Here is an 18711-nt window from a genome sequence, read left to right as displayed (position 1 = left end):
CAATGGTTCTGGGTCAGGAGGGCAAAGACATTGCTCTCTAAGAAACCTGAGTGCCTGGAGCTGGGGGGTGTGCCCAAGCCCAGGGCCAGGGATGGCATTTACCCTCGATGCATCCGTGGAGGCTCCTGGAGGGCAGTAGCCTGCTCCTGGTGTCTTCCTGCAGATTGGGGGAGAAACATCAGAAAAGGAGGAAGGGAAGGGTCTAGATTTTGTGTGTGTGCTGCTTGGGATGGAACCCAGCGCCTCACCCATGCTAGGCAAGTGCTCTATCACTGAGCTACAATCCCAACCTGGGAAGAAGGTAGATTTTATAAAAACCAGGGCCCTCCAACACACTCTGGATGCACTGAAGATAATATTCTGGAATACAGGAAGAGACTGTCAGACTCTTAATGTACTTTTTTTTAATTGATTTTATTATTTTTTTAAATATACCACAACAGTGGAATGCATTACAATCCTTATTACACATATAGAGCACAATTACATGTACTTTTTTTTTTTAAAGAGAGAGAGAGAGAGAGAGAATTTTAATATTTATTTTTCAGTTATCGGTGGACACAACATCTTTGTTTGTATGTGGTGCTGAGGATCGAACCCGGACCGAACACATGCCAGGCGAACGCGCTACCGCTTGAGCCACATCCCCAGCCTATACATGTACTTTTAATACCATATTTTTAAAGTATATTTTTGTTCATCATGCTAAATGCTATTTTTTTCTTTTGTCACTGGTGGTGTATAGAATCCAAAAAATTTTGCAAACTGCTATATTAGACTGCCAGTTCTGTGGAGGCAGCATTCCCACCTGTCTCTCGTTTTCTCTTCTGCCCCCAACTCCTACCAGTGAGGCTAGTTTGTTGATAAGTAGCTTTTTGAAAAAATGAGTCCTGGGTTAATCAGTAATGTTCCTTATGGAGTTGGCCGAGATGCCTCATCTCTCAAGTTCTTTTCTCTTTGGCTGTAGAATTGAGGAGTAAAGCATGGTTTGAAAACCACTAATCTAGACTATTTCACTTTTATTTTTTTTTCCTGTGACTTTTCAAAGACATCACTAACGGAAGCTTTTAGAGCCACTCCAGGCATTTCACTTGACAATCGTAAAGAGCCACCTCCGCTTGCCAAGGGAAAGATTTAACCTCTCTGGGGAGCATAACAGAAAAGCATATAAAGTAAATATAATAATTTTAAAAAAAGGGTAAAATCATGACTCACCCAGATATAAAAATGATCTTGAGCTAAAAATTTTATTGTCCTTATTAATCAGTGATAAAAGCAGGCAGGTAACCTGCTCAAAAGAGAATTGTAAATGCCTTTATATTGAACAGAATATGCAACTAGAGGTAAAACTGGTTTTTCCACTTGAGGGGGAGGGAAGTCCATTGAACAGGATCTAATGAGCAAGTATTAGAATTACTTGGCATTACCATCAATTGTCTACAACTTGCCTATCTCTAAATAGTCCAAAGACAATGAAAGACCAGAATCAGATAGCCTGGAGGGTTTTCCTTTGAATTATGGATTTTTTTCTTGGAATACTTGGGAGGCAGGCAGCCTCCATACAATGGAGGAGTGATAAAATCACAAGGGTCGACCAAAGCCAGTCAGGTACAGGTAGTTGCTGAACACTGCCGAGTTTCTGAGGAGGAAGAGATTGCCCCTGGCTTTCTAGAAATTGTGGCATTTGAATCTAGCAGGCAACAGTGGTTCTTGACCTCCTTGGCTGCACATCAGAATCACCTAGAAAAGTTTTTAGAAATTACCAAAGCCCAAGCCTTGTCCCAGAGCAGTTGAGTCAATCTGTGGGGGATTTTGAAAAAGTCCACAGGTTGTATTAATGAAACCAGATGGGGAAGCTCTGGTCTAGGTTCTAGAAGTCTGAATAGAAAATGCTGGTGCAGAGTGCTTCTACTTTAGGGAGAGGGGAGGCTGTGGTGAGTGAAGAGGTGGGAGGTGAAGGCAGATACATCAGGAAGAATCCCGCAAGGGCTTGAAGGCTGAGCTAAGAAGACTGGCAACCCAGGGCACTATGAGAGACTGGTGAGCAAAGGAGTGACCAGCTCAAGTTATAGCCCCCTGGGCATCCAGGAGGCACAGAGGTGTAGGGGTGTTTTAAATGCACTTTTTCCCTCCAAAGTTTTTTTTTTTTTTTTTGTACCAGTGATTGGACCCAGGGGCATTTAACCACTGAGCACATCACCAGCCCACGCCCTTTGTAAACTATATATATTTTATTTAAAGACAGGGTCTCAGAAATTATTTTAGGGCCTCACTAAGTGGCTGAAGTTGGTTTTGAACTTGCGGTCCTCCTGCGGCAGCCTCCAGAGAGGCTGGGTGTGCTCCACCATGTCCAGCTAGTTTTGATAATTTTAGTCTATGAAATGAATTGACATTACACAGACTTACAGGGGGAAAATGCACATTTATAGATGTGCATCAGCATGGAAGCCAGGCACAGAGCATGAGAGTGAATAAGGGACAAGATCGATGAACCTTGTACAGAGTTAAGTAAAGGGTTGGGGGCTGGAGCTTCTAGAAGGAAGGAGGAGGAGTAGGCAGTGGAAGGTTGTGAGGGGAAAATGTCACTATGAGCAATAATGATCTTGTTAAGCAGATGCAGTCTTCCAGGTAAGGCTAGCTGTGCTCCTGTGTCTGGGCCAGGGGTCAAACCCCCAATCTCCTTGTGAAAAGATCTTTTCAATGCAGAAAGGGGGATATTAGATCCTGCCTCTGCCTGCATCTGCTGTTAACTAACACAGATGTCAACTTCTCTTTACAAAAGGACACCTTTGCAGAGCCTGTCTTGTTTCTGCTTTCTTTGAATAACTAACTCAAAATACACCAAAGAAATATCTTTGGAGCCCAGCGTGGTGGTATACACCTATAATCCCAGTGACTCAGGAGAGGGAGGCAGGAAGATCACAAGTTCCAGACCAACTTCAGCAACTTAGCGAGACCCTGTTTCAAAATAAAAAGGGTTGGAATACAGCTCACGGGTACAGCATCCTGGATTCAATCCCCAGTGCCAGAGAAAGAGAGAGACATTTGGGGGTAGGGTGTTTTACTCTCCCACAGAAAGCTGAGTGATCTTTATGTGTCATCTTTCAGTACCCCGTAAAAACCAAACAGGATTGTCTTCTCAGAGATGAAGAACTGAAGCAGAGAGAAGTTACATAACTTGCCCAAGGTCCTTATCTAGGAGTTTGCAGTGTCAGGATTTGAACTTGGAGACCTTGACTGCAAAAATCTGCATTTATTACCATGCTAGGATGCTGCAGTCTTTGAAAATATTTGTGCTTGTCTTAATAGAAGTTACCATTTATTGATCCTTGACTTTGTGCCAGTCACTGTGCTGAGTGCTTTTCATATCACAAGTTGGTGTTTCTATATGCATTTTGCAAATGTGGAGATTGAGGTTCGGTTGAAGTATCTGAATCCCAAACTGGAGAACAACTGGGCCTCAAAGCCCATGTTTTTGCATGACCTGGAGAGACCCTACCCTTGTCCAGCTCTCTAGGATTGGGCAGTGGTGACGGCAGTGGGTGGCCACACAACACAAAGCCTCCCAGGTAACTCCACCCCTGACTGGATTTCTGGAGTGATCAGCTGTGATGAGTTTTTATGGGTGTACAGATCAGAAAAGATTCAGAGTTCCTGGGAGGAGAGAGACTGTTTGCCAGCCTTGAACAACTGTTTCAAAAAAGTAATGAATCTTACATAATTGGAGAGGGGCTGAGATGGAATCCTGTGATCTGAGGGACAACCCTTCCAGGATCCGTACTCTGCTGTGAAAATCCCTGGTTGAAATCTATAAACGCCCCTCATATCAACTGTGGATCTTCCGAAAGAGGGAGGAAGTGTTATATATTGTTCCCATCTTTTTTATGGGGTGATGAGGATCGAATCCAGTACCTCACACATGCTAGGCTCTACCAGATGAGCTACAACCCCAGCCCATATTGTTCCCATCTTATTGATGGAGAAACTGAGGCCCAGAGTTGGCCCGACTTGTCCAGGTGACATAGGGACAGACTCGTAACTAGAGTGTGGATCTTTTCCTTTGGCATCTTCCTATGTCCTGCTGAAGCCAGCGTCTACAGCTGTGTGGGGGCTTGCTGTGGCCTGCTGCTGCCTAGTTTCTGAAAGGTCACTTTTCATCCTGAGATGCCGTATCTCTCAGAAATCAGAGGCTTAGAGCAGCAGATCGTTCAGCGCCCTGCTGGGATCATGGAATACTGGGTATAAAAATTTGCCTAGTTTGAGAAGTAGGGTCCGGAGGGATCAGAGCTTCTCTTAAATTTGGGGTAAGTGTTAATGGCACCTCTGTTTCGGACCTTCTCTGAACCCCTGGAGGGGTCCACAGGGAGACTGGCCATTTGAACTGGAGTCTAAATGTCTAATTCTGGAAGAAGCTCCCTTTCCATGTAGCAGGAGACGTGCACTCACATAGGCCACCACAGAAACTGTTCTCAGAGCTGAGACCATTTTCCCAAAGGTTTAGAGGCCCCTCCTTGGAGCCTCTCTCCTTGGAAAGGGGCTTTCTTCCAGATGTTCCTGGGCTGCAGCCAGCTATCAAAGTTTCCAGCAAACAAGGCCAAAGGAAACTGCTTCGATGTGCAGATGATGGACTTCAGCCCTCCCTCCCCTGTCAACCGACTTCCGGGGCCTCATTTAGTCAGATTCTCTGCTAGACTTGGGGTTCCCTCACCCTTTGACCCCCGCCCCATCATGCCCCAGACCTGGGGAAATCCAGAGCTGGCTCCCAGCCCAGTCTGGGGTGGATGTCAGTCCCCAAAACACGCACACGCAAGCGCACACACACACACGCACACACACAAACACACACTGTGAGGGGATATAGTTTCCATTTCTTGGTAAAAGCTGCATATTTGTACCAAGAGGCCCCTGGTTGCCAGGGCGACAGTAGGGTTTCCTTGTGAGCAGAGCTGAGCTGAGCCCAGCTGAGCTGGCTTTGCAGGCAGGTCCCCTTCACTCCCAACCCCATCTGATAAATGTACTTTGCTGCAGTTTGGGGAGCTCATCAGGCAGTGGGAACACATGAACAAAGCTCCTGTCCTCAACCCCACACCAGTAGAGTGAATTCCACTGTCTACTGAGAATATGGCTGTCCCTGCTGCCCTGGAGATGACTTCGGTCTCATCCTCCAACAACCCTGAAAGACAGAAAAGGGAAAGCCCCAGATTTGTGCTTAAGATAAACCCAGAAATAGAGCAGTAAGACCTTGGTTACATAGCTTCAGATGACAAAACAAACATTCCAATCCAAGTCGCTCTGGCTCTAAAACCTACATTCTTTCCACTCTGTCCCACCGTGTCCAGTGTCCCCCAAAGAGAATAAGGTCAGGGGCTGGGGTCTACAAGATTTCCTCTGAGGTTTGAGGGATATGTAGAGGAATAAAAAGCATTGATCTGGACTGTCTCCTTGGTTTCCACCACCCCTTTCAATTCTGTTCCTTGTAGGTCTTACTGAGTAAGTTTGTTACTTTTACTTTTAAAAAGCAATACATAGGGGCTGGGGCTCAGTGGTAGAGTGCTCACCTAGCATGCTTGAGGCCCTGGGTTTGATCCTCAGCACCACATAAAAATAAAATATTGTGTCCACATAAAACTAAAAATAAATATTAAAAAAATACATAGACATGGTTGAAAGAGATGAGATCACACAGGCCTGTTTATTACGGAAAGCAAAGTTCCTTCATTTCTCCTCTTTTTATCCCGAAAAGTTTGCTTAGGGGCTGGGGATGTGGCTCAAACGGTAGCGCGCTCACCTAGCGTGCATGCGGCCCGGGTTCGATCCTCAGCACCACATACCAACAAAGATGTTGTGTCCACCGAGAACTAAAAAATAAATATTAAAAATTCTCTATCTCTCTCTCTCCTCTCTCACTCTCTCTTTAAAAAAAAAAAAAGTTTGCTTAGCTTTCATCTCTTGCCTTTCTGCTGAGAGTTCTCATTAGCCCAGCACCTGCCCACTTCCCCCTTCCCCTTTCCAAACCAGTTACATCCTCTTTTTCATTTATTTGTAGGTAATGTACCTGTGTCTCTTGTTTCATCACTGTAGACCCTGGCTCCTGTCATCACCACCCCTTACTTGTTATCCATTCTCCATGAGATCATGTGTCTTGTTCAGATCCCCTGCAATGGCCTTGACTCATCAGAGGAAATTGATCAGAGGAAAAAAATCAGACTTTTTTTTTTGTACTGGGAAGTGAAACTGGGGTTACATCACCAATCTCTAGCTCAGCACAATCCCCCCCACACACCTATTTTGAGACAGAGTCTTGCAAAGTTGCCCCGGTTGGCCTTGAACTTGCCATCCTCCTGCCTCTCCCTCCCAAGTCTTTGAGATGACAGGCATTTGCCACTCCCCCAGCAAAACTTCAGCCTTCACAGTGGCCTGAGGCACTGGCCTCCTGCCCCAGTCCTGTCAACCTCCTTCCTACTGCCACCTGAGCCACCCCAAGCTCTGTGGTGGCTTCATGACACCCTCTGAGCAGCCACTTGAGATCGCGCCTTTGTCACTCTCCTGGCCAAGCTTTGTCTTTTTGGTGGTCCTGACCACCACTTGAGGTATGCATTAGTCACTCTTCCCCGTTAGGACCCAACTCCAGGAAAGCAGGGCTTTCAGCTCTCCTATACCTGCTGTCCTAGAGCAGGGCCTAACTCGGGACAGGTGGTAATGAATGGTAGACCTAGGAGAGGTGCAGGTGGGAGCCCCTGCCCCCGTTTGCACACTGGAAGTCCTGGGTTCTGAAGCCATTCTTGGTGACTCGGAGAAAGGCCACACAAGCTCCAGATAGCCTGGACTCTGGAATCTGGGATCTGACTCGGAAGCTGAAGTGGTCGGATTCAGTTCTAAGCTGGTTGACCTCAGATCACTCGTTGCGGCGCCCCAGCCTCCTTTCCTCCTCTTGAGAGGAGTGATCTGAGGCTTGGAAGGATGATGTGAGGAGGGTTAGTGTCTGGGCAAGTGCTCTGCAGGGCCTGGAGGCTGCCGGGTCAGTGGTCCTGCCTGCCCACCCTCTTGGCTTGCCCTGGTGTGACTGTCTAGACACCATCTAGTGTATGGATTGTCATCTGAAAAAAGGTACTAAGACAGACTAGGTCTTTGGATGTGGTTTAACCGGAGGGGCTTGAGGCAGCTGGAAAGAAAATTAGGGTGGGGGTGAAGAAAGGAAAGGATCAACATTCAGGGGAATCTCACGAACTCTTTTTCTTCTCCACAGTGGTTTCTGCCGCAGAACCTGACACCATGGCCAATCCAGCACAGGTAAGGGGACCTTTCTCTCCTGATGGTTGTGCTCTGTCTTCCCTGGGGCTAGGATCCCCCTAGAGTCATTAGACCTTCTGCAGAGACCCTCTGATACCCTTCAGCCTAAAACCATCAGGAAATGTGTTTAAGTCCTGTTAAAAGTCACAGCTCTTCAGAAGCAAGTCACCAGTGATGATATACAATATCCTAAGCAGAAAAGGATGCTCATTGGTCCAAATGATCAAGAAGCACAGGACTTCAGGTCTGGCTAGATCCGGGGGCCCAAATGATAGTCAGGATTCTTTCTCTGTGAGTGAGCTTCCTCCGGCTGGCTTTATTCTTGAGTAGGTCCTTCTTTGCCTGGCCCATTAGTTACCAGCAGCTCCAGACCTCTGCTTTAATAGACCAGGAGAAACCAACACATGCTTCCAGGGGAAGACTCAGGTTTCGTTCCTGCTGGCTTGGCCTGGGTAACATGCCCCCTCTTGGAACCAGGAGGTTGAGTTGGTTTCACATGAACTGCATGGCCCAAGAGTGGTTCCCCAAGAAAGGAGACAGATAACTCAACAAGCCAAGAAGCAATAAAGTCCTCTCTGCCCTGGAGATGGGGATGTTCCCTGTCACACGCAGTCAGGATTATATTTCCCTGGCTTGGAAGGCTCTAAGCTCACTCTCTCATTCTGTCTGCCCATGCTGCTGGGAGGAGAATAGGAGACGTGTTGGAACTTGAACTCCTGTGTGGCTAAGACTGGGGTCTATTCATAGTCAACCCAAGGGGTCACCCTGTGCCAAAGTTGGCCTGAGAGTGGTCCCTGGTGGCCAGCCTTACAGAAAGAGGTGTGGTCAGTGGGGTGATGGCATTGGAGGGGGAGAATAAAACTGAGGGACACGGAGCTCTGCCTTCCCTGGGCCTGGGGTCCCTCTAGAGTTATGGCCCCTTTGGAGCTAGGAGTTCTTCACTCCCCTTGGGGCTCATTTGCCCCTTTCAAGGTGGCTGAACTCAGTGCAAAGAACTTCACCCTGATGTTCATGACTTGCCACCCTATGAACTGGGGCCTAACGGATACCCAGAGCTTGTGTAGAGCAGTGTTATGTGACATAGGACCACCACCCTCAGGAGAACTCCAGTGTGGCCTCCCTGCCTGCCCCTAAGGAACACACTTTGCATGGTGGCCTCTGACCACAAGGAGAGAGTATTTGTGGTTATGGGCAAAATTCCAGGGCAGAGCTCTTGCCGTTTCCCTACTTCCCATTTGCAGTCAGGACAGATGGGCATTTGCATTGAAGGGTGCCAGATGACTCAAGTGGGCAAGAGGAACCAGGACCTGGGGTATGGAGCTTTGGAATTCTGGGCCAATGCTCTAGGGCCAGGCCTGGTCCCTGGATGATCAGTGGTTTTTATTGCCAGGGACCAGGGGCCAATAGACGCCTGCAATCAAGTCCCAGAGTAGCAGGGCCTTAGGGGGCCCTCCTCCCAAGGAGGGTCAGTACCTCATGCCCAGTGCTCTGATGGGGAAGTACGGGAGCTCTGGGGCAAGCAGAGAGGATGGGGACAGTGGCCTGTGGAGAACTACTCAGAGGAGACACCAGAGGACCGAGGCATGGCCTAGGGAGGAACAGCTGAATCAGGCCAGAGCAGGGAGAGAACAGTGTGGTCCGGGAGGAAGAGTAATTTGGTGTGCTCAGAGTGCAGCAGCTGGGACAGGGAGAGGTTGCAGAGGACAATATTAGAGGAAGATGACAAAGGTCTTCTGGCCACTGAGCTAGAGTTTGTGTCTCTTGCTCCAGTTTTTAACTCTGTTTCCAGGGCCCAACCCCCATGTGCAAACACACACAAACACACTCTTCCTAGATCTGATCACCTGCCTCCGGTTCCTCCCACCATGGTGACTGTGCTGTCCTCCCAGGTCTCCTTCCAGAAGAGGGGAACTTTAAACCCAAAAGCATGAGGAAATACTTCCATGTCACAGAAGTTCCCAGGAGGCATGGCTCTGTGGCCTCGGTTTCGTGGAATGTTCTGGGTCAGAATGCAATGCTGAATTTGTAGAAAGGCTTTGGGGACATGGCAAGAAGGGCAGGGGCCGGTGCCGGGAATTCTGGGAGTTATGGAGATGAGGCCTGGGTCAAGTCCTATCAGTTGAGATCCTGTGCAGCCAGCCGTCTCTCTGGGGACGCCTGCTTCAGCTTTGAGAGACCGGGGACACCTGCTCCAACAACAGCCTGGGAGGGGCCTCAGAGCACAGAGCCCCAGGGCCTGGGCTGCTCACCAGCTGGCACCAGGACCTGCTGAATATTTCAGGATGGAAAGTCCCTTCCCTGCTGTCCCCTCCCTCCATTATGGGTACCTGTGGCCAGGATCTTGTCATCAGTGTGACAGGCAGTCAGGGTCAGAGGGATGAAGAGAGGCTTGGGCAGCCATACAGGTGACACTTAAGAGATACATAATTCACACCGTGGGTGTGACAATGACTGATAGCAGTGGGAAGTCTGCGCCTGGGTGCTTTGAGAAGCTGTCTCTGTGGCTCTACCTGTGACCAGTGCCAAGCTCCCCCCACCACGTGGGGTCCTGGGGTAACTAGCCTAACAGGAGATCACTTTTGTTATCCTTGTGTAAAGAGCAGCGTAGGAGACTGGGCTTGCACCTCACTAAGCTAAGCTTGTCTCTAAGTGGACATTTTGGCCAAGCTCTGAGAAGGTCATTGGACATCCTTTCCCAGCAGGGCATGGCCTCATCTGTCACCTTCAGCCCCTTCCTTGCTCACCCCCACTCACCTGCACTGTCCAGAGAGGGAGAAGGGTCACAGTGGAGGGGCAACAAAAGGTAGTCTGCTGCCATCTCTTCTGTCCTTCATCCTGGGGACAGACTTCCATCTTCTCCTTGTCCCCTCCTGGCAGCTTACAATTCCATGATCTTTGGGCATCTGACTATGGGCTCAGAGACCTGCTCCAGCAGCAGCCTGGGAGGGGCTCAGACCACAGAGCCCCAGGGCCCGGGCTGCTCAAGCATACCTTGGTACTTGTTCACTTCCCCCAAACCCCCGCCACAGCAGACAAGTTAAACATTTTCCAGATCTCACGTACCAACCTTGAGAAAGGCATCAGTTCGAACCATATGAAACTTGTTGTTATTTAACTGCTTTTAGTCTACATAGAAGTTGTGTGGGTTAACTGGATTGTTTTTTTAAAGTCCAACACTGGAACAGTGTCATGAGCAGGTGCTCTGTTTAATGGATGAGGACCACAGTACCAGAAGCTTGTAGCCAAGGGGAATGCCCAGGGCAGCCCAGCCAGGACTGGAGCCACTGGGCAGCATTACAGCCTCAGTGACTTGCTTTTCTCCGCTCTTTTACATCACTCTCCAGCCACATCCCATCCTAGCAACTCTGGACACCAGCCCCTAAGCATTCAAGAATCTGGGCTTGCTTTCCAGAATGTTCCTTGACCCCAACCCCAGCCCTCTGCCATGTGTCTCCTCTTTTGTTGCCTTTTCCATCGCTCTGCTCCCTGGGGCCAGCTGTTACTCATCTTTTAGAACTCAGCTTAGAGGTCACCTCCAGGAAGCCTTCTCTGACCTGCTCAGCACATAAGCTCAGTCATTCATAGATCCATTTATAAAACAAATATTTAGTGAGTGCCTGGCTGCTCCCGGCCTTGTGTTAGGAGCTGGAAATACATCAGTGAGCTCGACACAGCTTCCTAAAGGAAGGAGACCTAAAGGTTCCTTTTCTGGCTCCTTTGCTACTCTCACTGTCATGCCTACCCCACTGAATTACATTTGCAGCTACAGTGCATCTTCTCTTCCAGCCTAGGAGATCTCAGTGGTCCCTGGTCCCAGCACTCAGTAGATGCTCAGTAAATGTTGCTTGATTGCTTAAATGAGGGGATGAATGAATGAACTGTAGGGTCGCCCTGGCCCTTGCTGCCCTGGAAACAGGAGCATCTGAGTATGAGAAGCACTTAGGGTACAAAGACTTGGCCAGCACTACTGCCTATTTATAGCCTTGAAAATGGGGTCAGAATGGCACAGGGAGGAAATGATTACTCCCAAAGGAGCCAGTTCCAGCAGAGGATTAATGGAGGAATGATGGTGAGTGAAATAACTCAAATGCTTAGAATTCAAGGACAGGGACAGGGGGACATCACTGGCCAGAGCAGAAGTCCTAGGCGGCATGATGGTTGGCCCTTCCCATCTCCAGCCCCATCCCAGATGGCAACCAGGGGGAAGGAAGAAAGTTTGGTCTGTTAGAAAGAGCCTTGGATTCCTTTCCCAGCCAGGCCTCTGACTTTCTGTGTGGTCTTGATATGTCATCTGCCTTCTGTATTTTGGGTCTTTGGAACCACACATGGTTTTTTGTTTTGTTTTGTGTTTATTTTTTTATTTTTTGCTGTACAGGGGATTGAACATAGGGCCACTCTACCACTGAACTCCATCCCCAGCCCTTTTTGGTTTTGAGACAGAGTCTTACTAAGTTGCCTAGACTGGTCTCCGACTTGTGATCCTCTTGCCTCAGCCTCCCAAGTTGCTGGGATTACAGGTGTATGTGCCAATATGCCTGGCCTACATGTGGTTCCAAGTAAGCCAGGGAGGAGTGGCAGGAAGGCTGGAGCCAGTGTGGATTAGGACAGGTGGGTTCAGGCAGGATCATGGCAATAGCAGCCTGCAAAGGAGCTAGACAGACCCTAGAAGACCTGGCCCTAGTGGCATCTTTCAAAGCTTGATGCTCCCAGTGCCTGTCTCAGGGTTCCCAGCATTGGAGAGAACTTTGCTAGAAACTCAGTGGCAGGAAAACACTCCACCCACTCCCCACTCCGCCTGCCTTCCTCTTTAAGCATCCTTCATCTCAGAGCCTGAGGAGTGCCTTCATTGATTCATGCAACTGTCAGGTACTGAGCCCTTTCCATTCTCTATACCCAGTTATTCTCCTTATGCACAGTTACTTGTCTTATTCATGACACAGTCCTGTCCTCCACGGAGTCAAGAATCAAGAGGAAAGCAGGACTCATGGATCTTTAAGGCCCCTTGCAAAGCAGTCATTCTGATCTCTTAACCCTCGTTTCTCCATCCATCCCAGAAGCTGATCCCAGAGCTCTTCTTTTCTAGTATTGCTGGGCTGGGAGTATCCAGAGAGAAACTCCAAGGGTGGGAGGTAAAATTTCCTGGAGGAGGCCAGTTGTTCTTTCTCCTGTTCATTTATTCATGTGACAAGTACTTGAGTCTCCTTTGTCAGTCCCTGAGCCAGAGACGGGGTGGGTCTGGTGCCTGCCCTCTGGGGTTCCTGGATTGGAATGCCTGCCCAGGTGAAGATGCCCTCGGGAATGGCATAGGCTCTAGCCCATGAGATGCGAAGTAAGGCAGAGGGAGCCTGGCCATAGGAAAAGTCACCATTCTGTTCTCTGAGCTCCTTACAATGTGCCCTGGTCCATGTATTTGACCTGTCTTAAGCTTTCCTTCTCTGCCCAAGGGTATGATCAGGTTGCAGGAGATTCATGGATGGCGGGAAGAAGGCAGTGTCCCTTTCTGGTCACCCGCCCCGTCAGGACTTTAAATAGCAACACTGCGCCCACGCGTGCATACCTCAGGGGAGTCAGCCTCTGCAGACATAAACCAAGGAGCACGCAGGCGCCTGGCTGGGTCCTGCAATGCAGGCCCTGGGAGACACTGGACAGTAGGGGGCTTGTCCTGCCTGTCTCACTCCTGGAAAGGCACAGTCTTCAGGCCACCCTGAACCCTACAACTCTTTCCATGGAGCCTGACCTGGTCCCCCATCCCACTGTGGCCTTAGCTGGAATTAGCCTCTGCTGTCTCCCACATTACCTTGCTTCTGTCTTACAGTATTCATTACAAGCTTTATGTTAATTTGCCTGCTTGTCTCTGTCCAGAGCTAGGAAGGAGCTTGTGAAAGGCAGAGCTAGGCTCCTCTTCTCTCCCCACGTCTTCAGCTCCCAGCATTGGGTCTGGCATAGATGAAGTGCCACCGTATGGGCTGGTCTCTGGCGTCCTCGGCTGTCCCTGCTCTTCCTGCTCCTGGACTCCAGTCTTCTCATGTGGGCATGGCTGACCCACATCTGACTTCTGTGAACCAGCCCATTGTGCATTCAGTTTAGATTCGGTGTCTGCACCTCCTGGCTCTCTGCCCTCCTCTCCTTGCCTGCAAGGACTATGCCAGCTTGTCCTTAGATGCCAGTTCACAGTTCAGTTTACCGGGCCCAGAGAGGTAGCACTTCGTCTTGGCATTGAACTCAAGGGTGGTTCCAGGTCCCCTGGGCCCAAGACCTCCCCCTGAGTAGCTGACCGTGGCCAGGTTTGTGGAGCTGGAGAGCAGAGGGGAGCAGGGACGAGGTCCGGGATCTGTGTGACTTCATGCGAGTGGTTCTTTCTTTGTGCTTGGCTGCCTGTCTCTGTGATAGTGATCATCATCAGTGCTCCTATAGTTGCTAAAATAATCACAATAACGGAGATGAAAGGGCTTTGTGAACTATAAAGCACCATGAAAATAGGAGGGGCCCCTGTTACTCTCACAGGGTTCCTTTCCATCCCCTCCATTCAGCCAGCTTTTTAAACCCTCCCTTGGAGAAGTAGCACTGCCCTCTGGGGAGGTTGGAGCAGTGGCACAAGAGAATCATCTTTACTCTTACCAGCGGTTTATATGATCGGTACTTGATTTTTCAGGGGCCAGGGCTGAGTGTGGATGTGGACTAGGGTTAGGTGTCTGCCCAGAGGTTGAGGCTGCAAGCCTAGTCCAAGTCCAAGGTCAGCACCTCATCCTCTGCTTTTCTCTCCACAGGGTGCCAAGTACCGGGGCTCTATTCACGACTTCCCAGACTTTGATCCAAGCCAGGATGCTGAGGCTCTATACACCGCCATGAAGGGCTTCGGTGGGTGCTAGACCAACCTGAGTGGGTCCTGCCGGAAGGAGGATTCACTGGATGTTAAGAGTAGTCCCAAATGTGGGCATAGCCCAGAGTCCTGGTGTTGGAGGGGTATGAGGTGGTGAAATGTATATTCCTTCTATTCCTTCTTCCTCCTTTTTATTTTCTTTTTTTACAGTGGATCAAACCCAGCACCTCTCACGTGCTAGGCAAGTGCTCTCTCACTGAGCCACAACCCTCCTTTTTTTTTTTTTTTTTTTTGTCTCCTCCTTTTATTTTTCACAATTTTATAATAAAACATTTCAGGCCAACAGAAAAGGTATAAAGAGTAATAGAAACTTCACCCATAGATCTACCACCCAAGTGAAGGAACTAGTGCTTTGTTGGTGTAGTTGAAATCTCCTTGGTAGAGCCCCCTCCTGATAACAACCCCCTGCCTTTTTTTGGGGTGACCACTGAGGGTGGCACTCATTGTTCTTTTACTTTTGTCCTGTGATTGAAAGAACCCTGTACCAGGTCATAGAAAACCAGGCTTCTAAGTCTGGCTCATTGGGAGACTCTGGGTGAGTCCTTGCCCCTCTCTGGGTCCCGGTTTCCTCCATGGTGCAGAAGCTGGATGAGGGCCCTTTGAGTTGAGATATTGTGTGTGCTATGACCCTCTTCAGTGGGAACTTGAAAGGTCCCCATGGATCCTGTGCTCATCACCTCCTCCTCGTGAGCTGATGACTTCAGGGGACTGCAAGGCTGTGCCCAGGGAAGGGAGCACCAGTGGGCCTCCTGAAGGCAGAGTGGGTGGGTTGACCCGTGCCCTCCCCTCTTCCAGGCAGTGACAAGGAGGCCATACTGGAGCTGATCACCTCCCGGAGCAATAAGCAGAGGCAGGAGATCTGCCTGAGCTACAAGTCCCTGTATGGCAAGGTAAGCCCGGCAGCTGGAGGGCTTCTGGGGTGGGCGGGGAGGATGCCACTGTGTTCTGGCTCTGAGTCTCTTTCTCCAGGTCAGCCTCTGCTGACACTCCTGCATCCAGAGCCTGTTCTTCCTCTTTTTCTTCCTTCAGTCTCGAGTATGTCTAGGTCACCTGCTGTATGCTGTGCTCTGTGCCATGTATCAGGGCTGTGCTAGGGAATAAGATCTCAGCGGTGTCCACTCTGTAGAATCCCAGACTGTGGGAGAGACACATGGTGGACAAGGAAGCTGACGATGGGGAGGGGCGCAGTGCTGTGGACTTGAACCTGCACGGCCCCTCGGCTGGCTGGGTCACTTTGGGCACATTCCCTGAGGTCTCTAAGGATGTTTCTAAGGGCTGATGATGGCGCATATTTCCAAAAGCCATGATTCAGAAAGATTACTAACCTCAGTGCTTGTCAGAGTAAGTGCTCATTAAATGTAATTCTTATTATTATCACTGCACCTCCCCACCCCCCAGGACCTCATTGCTGACTTAAAGTATGAGCTGACGGGGAAGTTCGAACGGCTCATCGTGGGCCTGATGAGGCCACTTGCCTATAGTGATGCCAAAGAAATTAAAGATGCCATTTCGGTAAGAAACGTGGATGAATATGTGCATGTAAGGGATGGGGGTATGGTGATGGGAAGATCCCGGGCTCTACAGCAAACATCTGGTGAGCCCTGCACCCACCCAGCAGCTGTGTCTTGCTGCAAGAGGCAGCTTGCCAAAACCCTACCTCAGAGCAGGCAGATGTGGACAGATGTCAGAGCAAAGCAAACCCCTCAGCCCAGACCCCCACACTAGGAGCTTGTAGTCCCAAATAAGTATCCAACATGCAACAGGCCAGGGACACACTAAAAGAGGCCCACAGGGTAAGGTCCTGGGCTTGGAGTGGTTGGAAGAGGCATCCCAGGAGAGGATCAAGTCAAGCCCCAGACCTGGAGAAGGTTGATGGATAGGAATATGGAGGTCATTCTAGGCTGGGGGAAATGGCAGGAGAGGTTGTGGAGGTATTTTCAAGATAAAAGGAGAAGTTTAATCTGATTGAGGCAGAGAGTTGCCCTCCAGGAAGAAGGAAGATATTAAAAAGCCCATAATCCGGGCTGGGGGTACAGATTGATTGGTAGAGTGCTTGCCTTGCTTGCACAAGGTCCTGGGTTCTAATCCCTAGCACCAAAAAAACAAAACAACAACAAAAAACAAAACAACAACAACAAAACCTTATAGGAGGTGAAGTGCCTAGCACTTCACCTCCTATAAGGTGATACTATCTTTGCTGCCAATGAGCTATCAATCATGAATTCATTCCATAAACTGATACTCTTAGCTACAGTGAGAGAATATTGCCTTCTCAATCTCCCTTAGCATTTGGAAGAGCAACTAACATCATCTCCATTTTACAAATGAAAAAACTGAGGCCCAGAAAGATAAAATCTTGCTCTCGCTCTCTCTCAGATGTTTTAAGATTTTTATTTTGTATACAAAGAGCTAGCATGGTTCCTTTCATTGGGTAGATGTCTCGGATAATCCATTCAAGGAAGATCACTTCGACCAGTTTAAAGAGTCCTCTCTCCTACTGACACCCTGGTGGCACATGTTGACCATATTTCCCAGTGTGACTATAGCAGTTTGAAAGTTACAGCAAGAATGAGAGCCATGGTCAGCTTTCCACAGGTGACTCCAGTAGATGAGCTGGTGACCCATCTGGCTTTCAGGGGTACAACTAGGCCAAAAAGCAAAAGCAAGATCAAGTTTCTTAATGAGACATTCAAGAGCAAGCTGCCCAGAGTTGCAGGTCCAGAACCCAACTGGTGCCCAAGACCTGGGGTGGGAGCACCCTGAGTAGGGGCGTCTGGTGTCCTACCACCCCTGCCCCTAACTCCTGTGTGCCTTTTCTCCAGGGCATCGGCACTGATGAGAAGTGCCTCATTGAGATCTTGGCTTCCCGGACAAATGAGCAGATCCACCAACTGGTAGCAGCATACAAAGATGGTGAGATGGGCAGGAGGGGCCACTCGGGATCTTCAGATATGAAATGAAGATGATTTCAAGGGTGGGGACACTGAGACTATCCATCGCCTCTCTGATTCTTCCACCTACCCGTCCATCTTTCCAATGAGTCCCTGCTCTGTGGTGGGTAGACGAATGAGATAACAGAGAGACACAAACAAAAATGGGTAATCAGATAAACTTGATAATAAACATTGGGGTTAAATGTTATGAAGGAAACAAATAAGAATCAGACTTTGACAGGGAGAACCCACTTCAGATAAGTCACCAGGGAAAGCAATTGTGAGAAGAATGGAAAGACAGTCCTTTTGGCAGAGGGGACAGCAAGTCCAAAGGCCCTGAGATAGAAAGCACTGGTAGCCAGATAAGGCTGGAAGAAGTAGAGGGCTGGGCAGCGTCACACAAGATCTTCAAGAGGGAAGTGATGTTTTATTCAGAGTCCAGTGACAAATAGGGGCTTTCAGACAGTTAATCTTGTCACTGTGGATTGGAAAGAACCAAAGAAAAGCCACTGTCCTTGAGAGATAATATTGTCCGTGGTCAGATGGTCCAACAGGGACAGAGAGAAGTAGATAGATTTCATGTCATGATGTCATAGTCCCAACAACTGAAGATACACTCTGGGTCTTGCCACGGTGGCCTGTAGGTTGGATTTGGGATTTGAAACAAAACAGGTGATCATTGGTGGGGTAGCAAGGGACCTTTGTCCTGGATCCCTGAGGCCTCTGGATGAGGCTAGATCTCATGTTCCTTCCTGCAGCCTACGAGCGAGACCTGGAGTCTGACATCATCGGCGACACCTCTGGCCATTTCCAGAAGATGCTGGTGGTCCTGCTCCAGGTTAGTTAATCCATATGAGCCTCTGAGCCCCTCCCTGGCACTCTCTCCCAGAGTTGGGCTGAGGACCATGGGCGCCTCCTCCAGGCTCCCAGACAAATGGCCCGCGAGGGGCTTTTGGGGGAAGGTCCTTCTTTTGTGCTCTGCCTTCCTCATTGTCCACCCTGCAACTGCCCCTAGCCTCTGGATCCCAAGACAGTTTCTCTGGCTCACCTGGGTATGGAATTCGGGATCCCCGGGGGGTGGGCCTGGACCCATCCTTCTGGATAGTACAGTGCCTTCAGAAGACCCACACGTCCTTGGCACATACTCCTGTCTTGTGACCAGTATTCTCCCTGTGAACTCCTTCCTCCCCTCTCTGGGCCTCCCTCTTGCCACTGCTCCTCCAACCATGGTACCTGCCCGGGATACCAGGAGGGACATGGTGCTGCAGGGCCACCTGCATCACATCACCCACCGCCAGGCTGTGCTGCCTTCTGTGCTGCCCATGAAGCCCATCACAAGAGGACTCTAAGAAGGCCTCACACTGCTCTCCATGGCTGAACTCAGTCTACCATGTTGGATTTTTTTCAATTTTGTTTTCTCACATGTTTAAACACCAAAAAAACTTTGAGTTAATTGCTGACATTCAAAAATAGATTTTGCTCAGTAACCAGATTTCTAGATTCTTTGGATTAATAGAAAATTCTGGCAACATCAGGCCTTCAGTGACTGGAAAACGTGTCTCTCTTGCCTGCTTCACTGTGTCATTTATTTTCCTGGCACTCTGGGGA

The 18711-nt window shown here is 49.2% G+C and overlaps 1 protein-coding gene across 2 annotated transcripts in view; it reads left to right on the top strand.

The window, feature by feature from the left end:
* The window catches only part of Anxa6 (annexin A6), a 51435-nt gene that overhangs the window by 3572 nt on the left and 29152 nt on the right, over positions 1–18711 (top strand). For both annotated transcript variants that reach the window (XM_013363121.4, XM_005335805.5), the window contains exons 2-7: positions 7247–7290; positions 14058–14148; positions 14966–15060; positions 15569–15682; positions 16993–17083; positions 17862–17941. In XM_013363121.4, the coding sequence (XP_013218575.1) occupies positions 7273–7290; positions 14058–14148; positions 14966–15060; positions 15569–15682; positions 16993–17083; positions 17862–17941 (489 nt within the window). In that variant the 5' untranslated portion in view covers positions 7247–7272. The remainder of the gene's footprint in view (positions 1–7246; positions 7291–14057; positions 14149–14965; positions 15061–15568; positions 15683–16992; positions 17084–17861; positions 17942–18711) is intronic.

This window comes from Ictidomys tridecemlineatus, chromosome 1 (assembly GCF_052094955.1).
Source record: "Ictidomys tridecemlineatus isolate mIctTri1 chromosome 1, mIctTri1.hap1, whole genome shotgun sequence".
Taxonomy (NCBI): domain Eukaryota; kingdom Metazoa; phylum Chordata; class Mammalia; order Rodentia; family Sciuridae; genus Ictidomys; species Ictidomys tridecemlineatus.
This window is presented reverse-complemented; position numbering and strand designations above follow the sequence as displayed.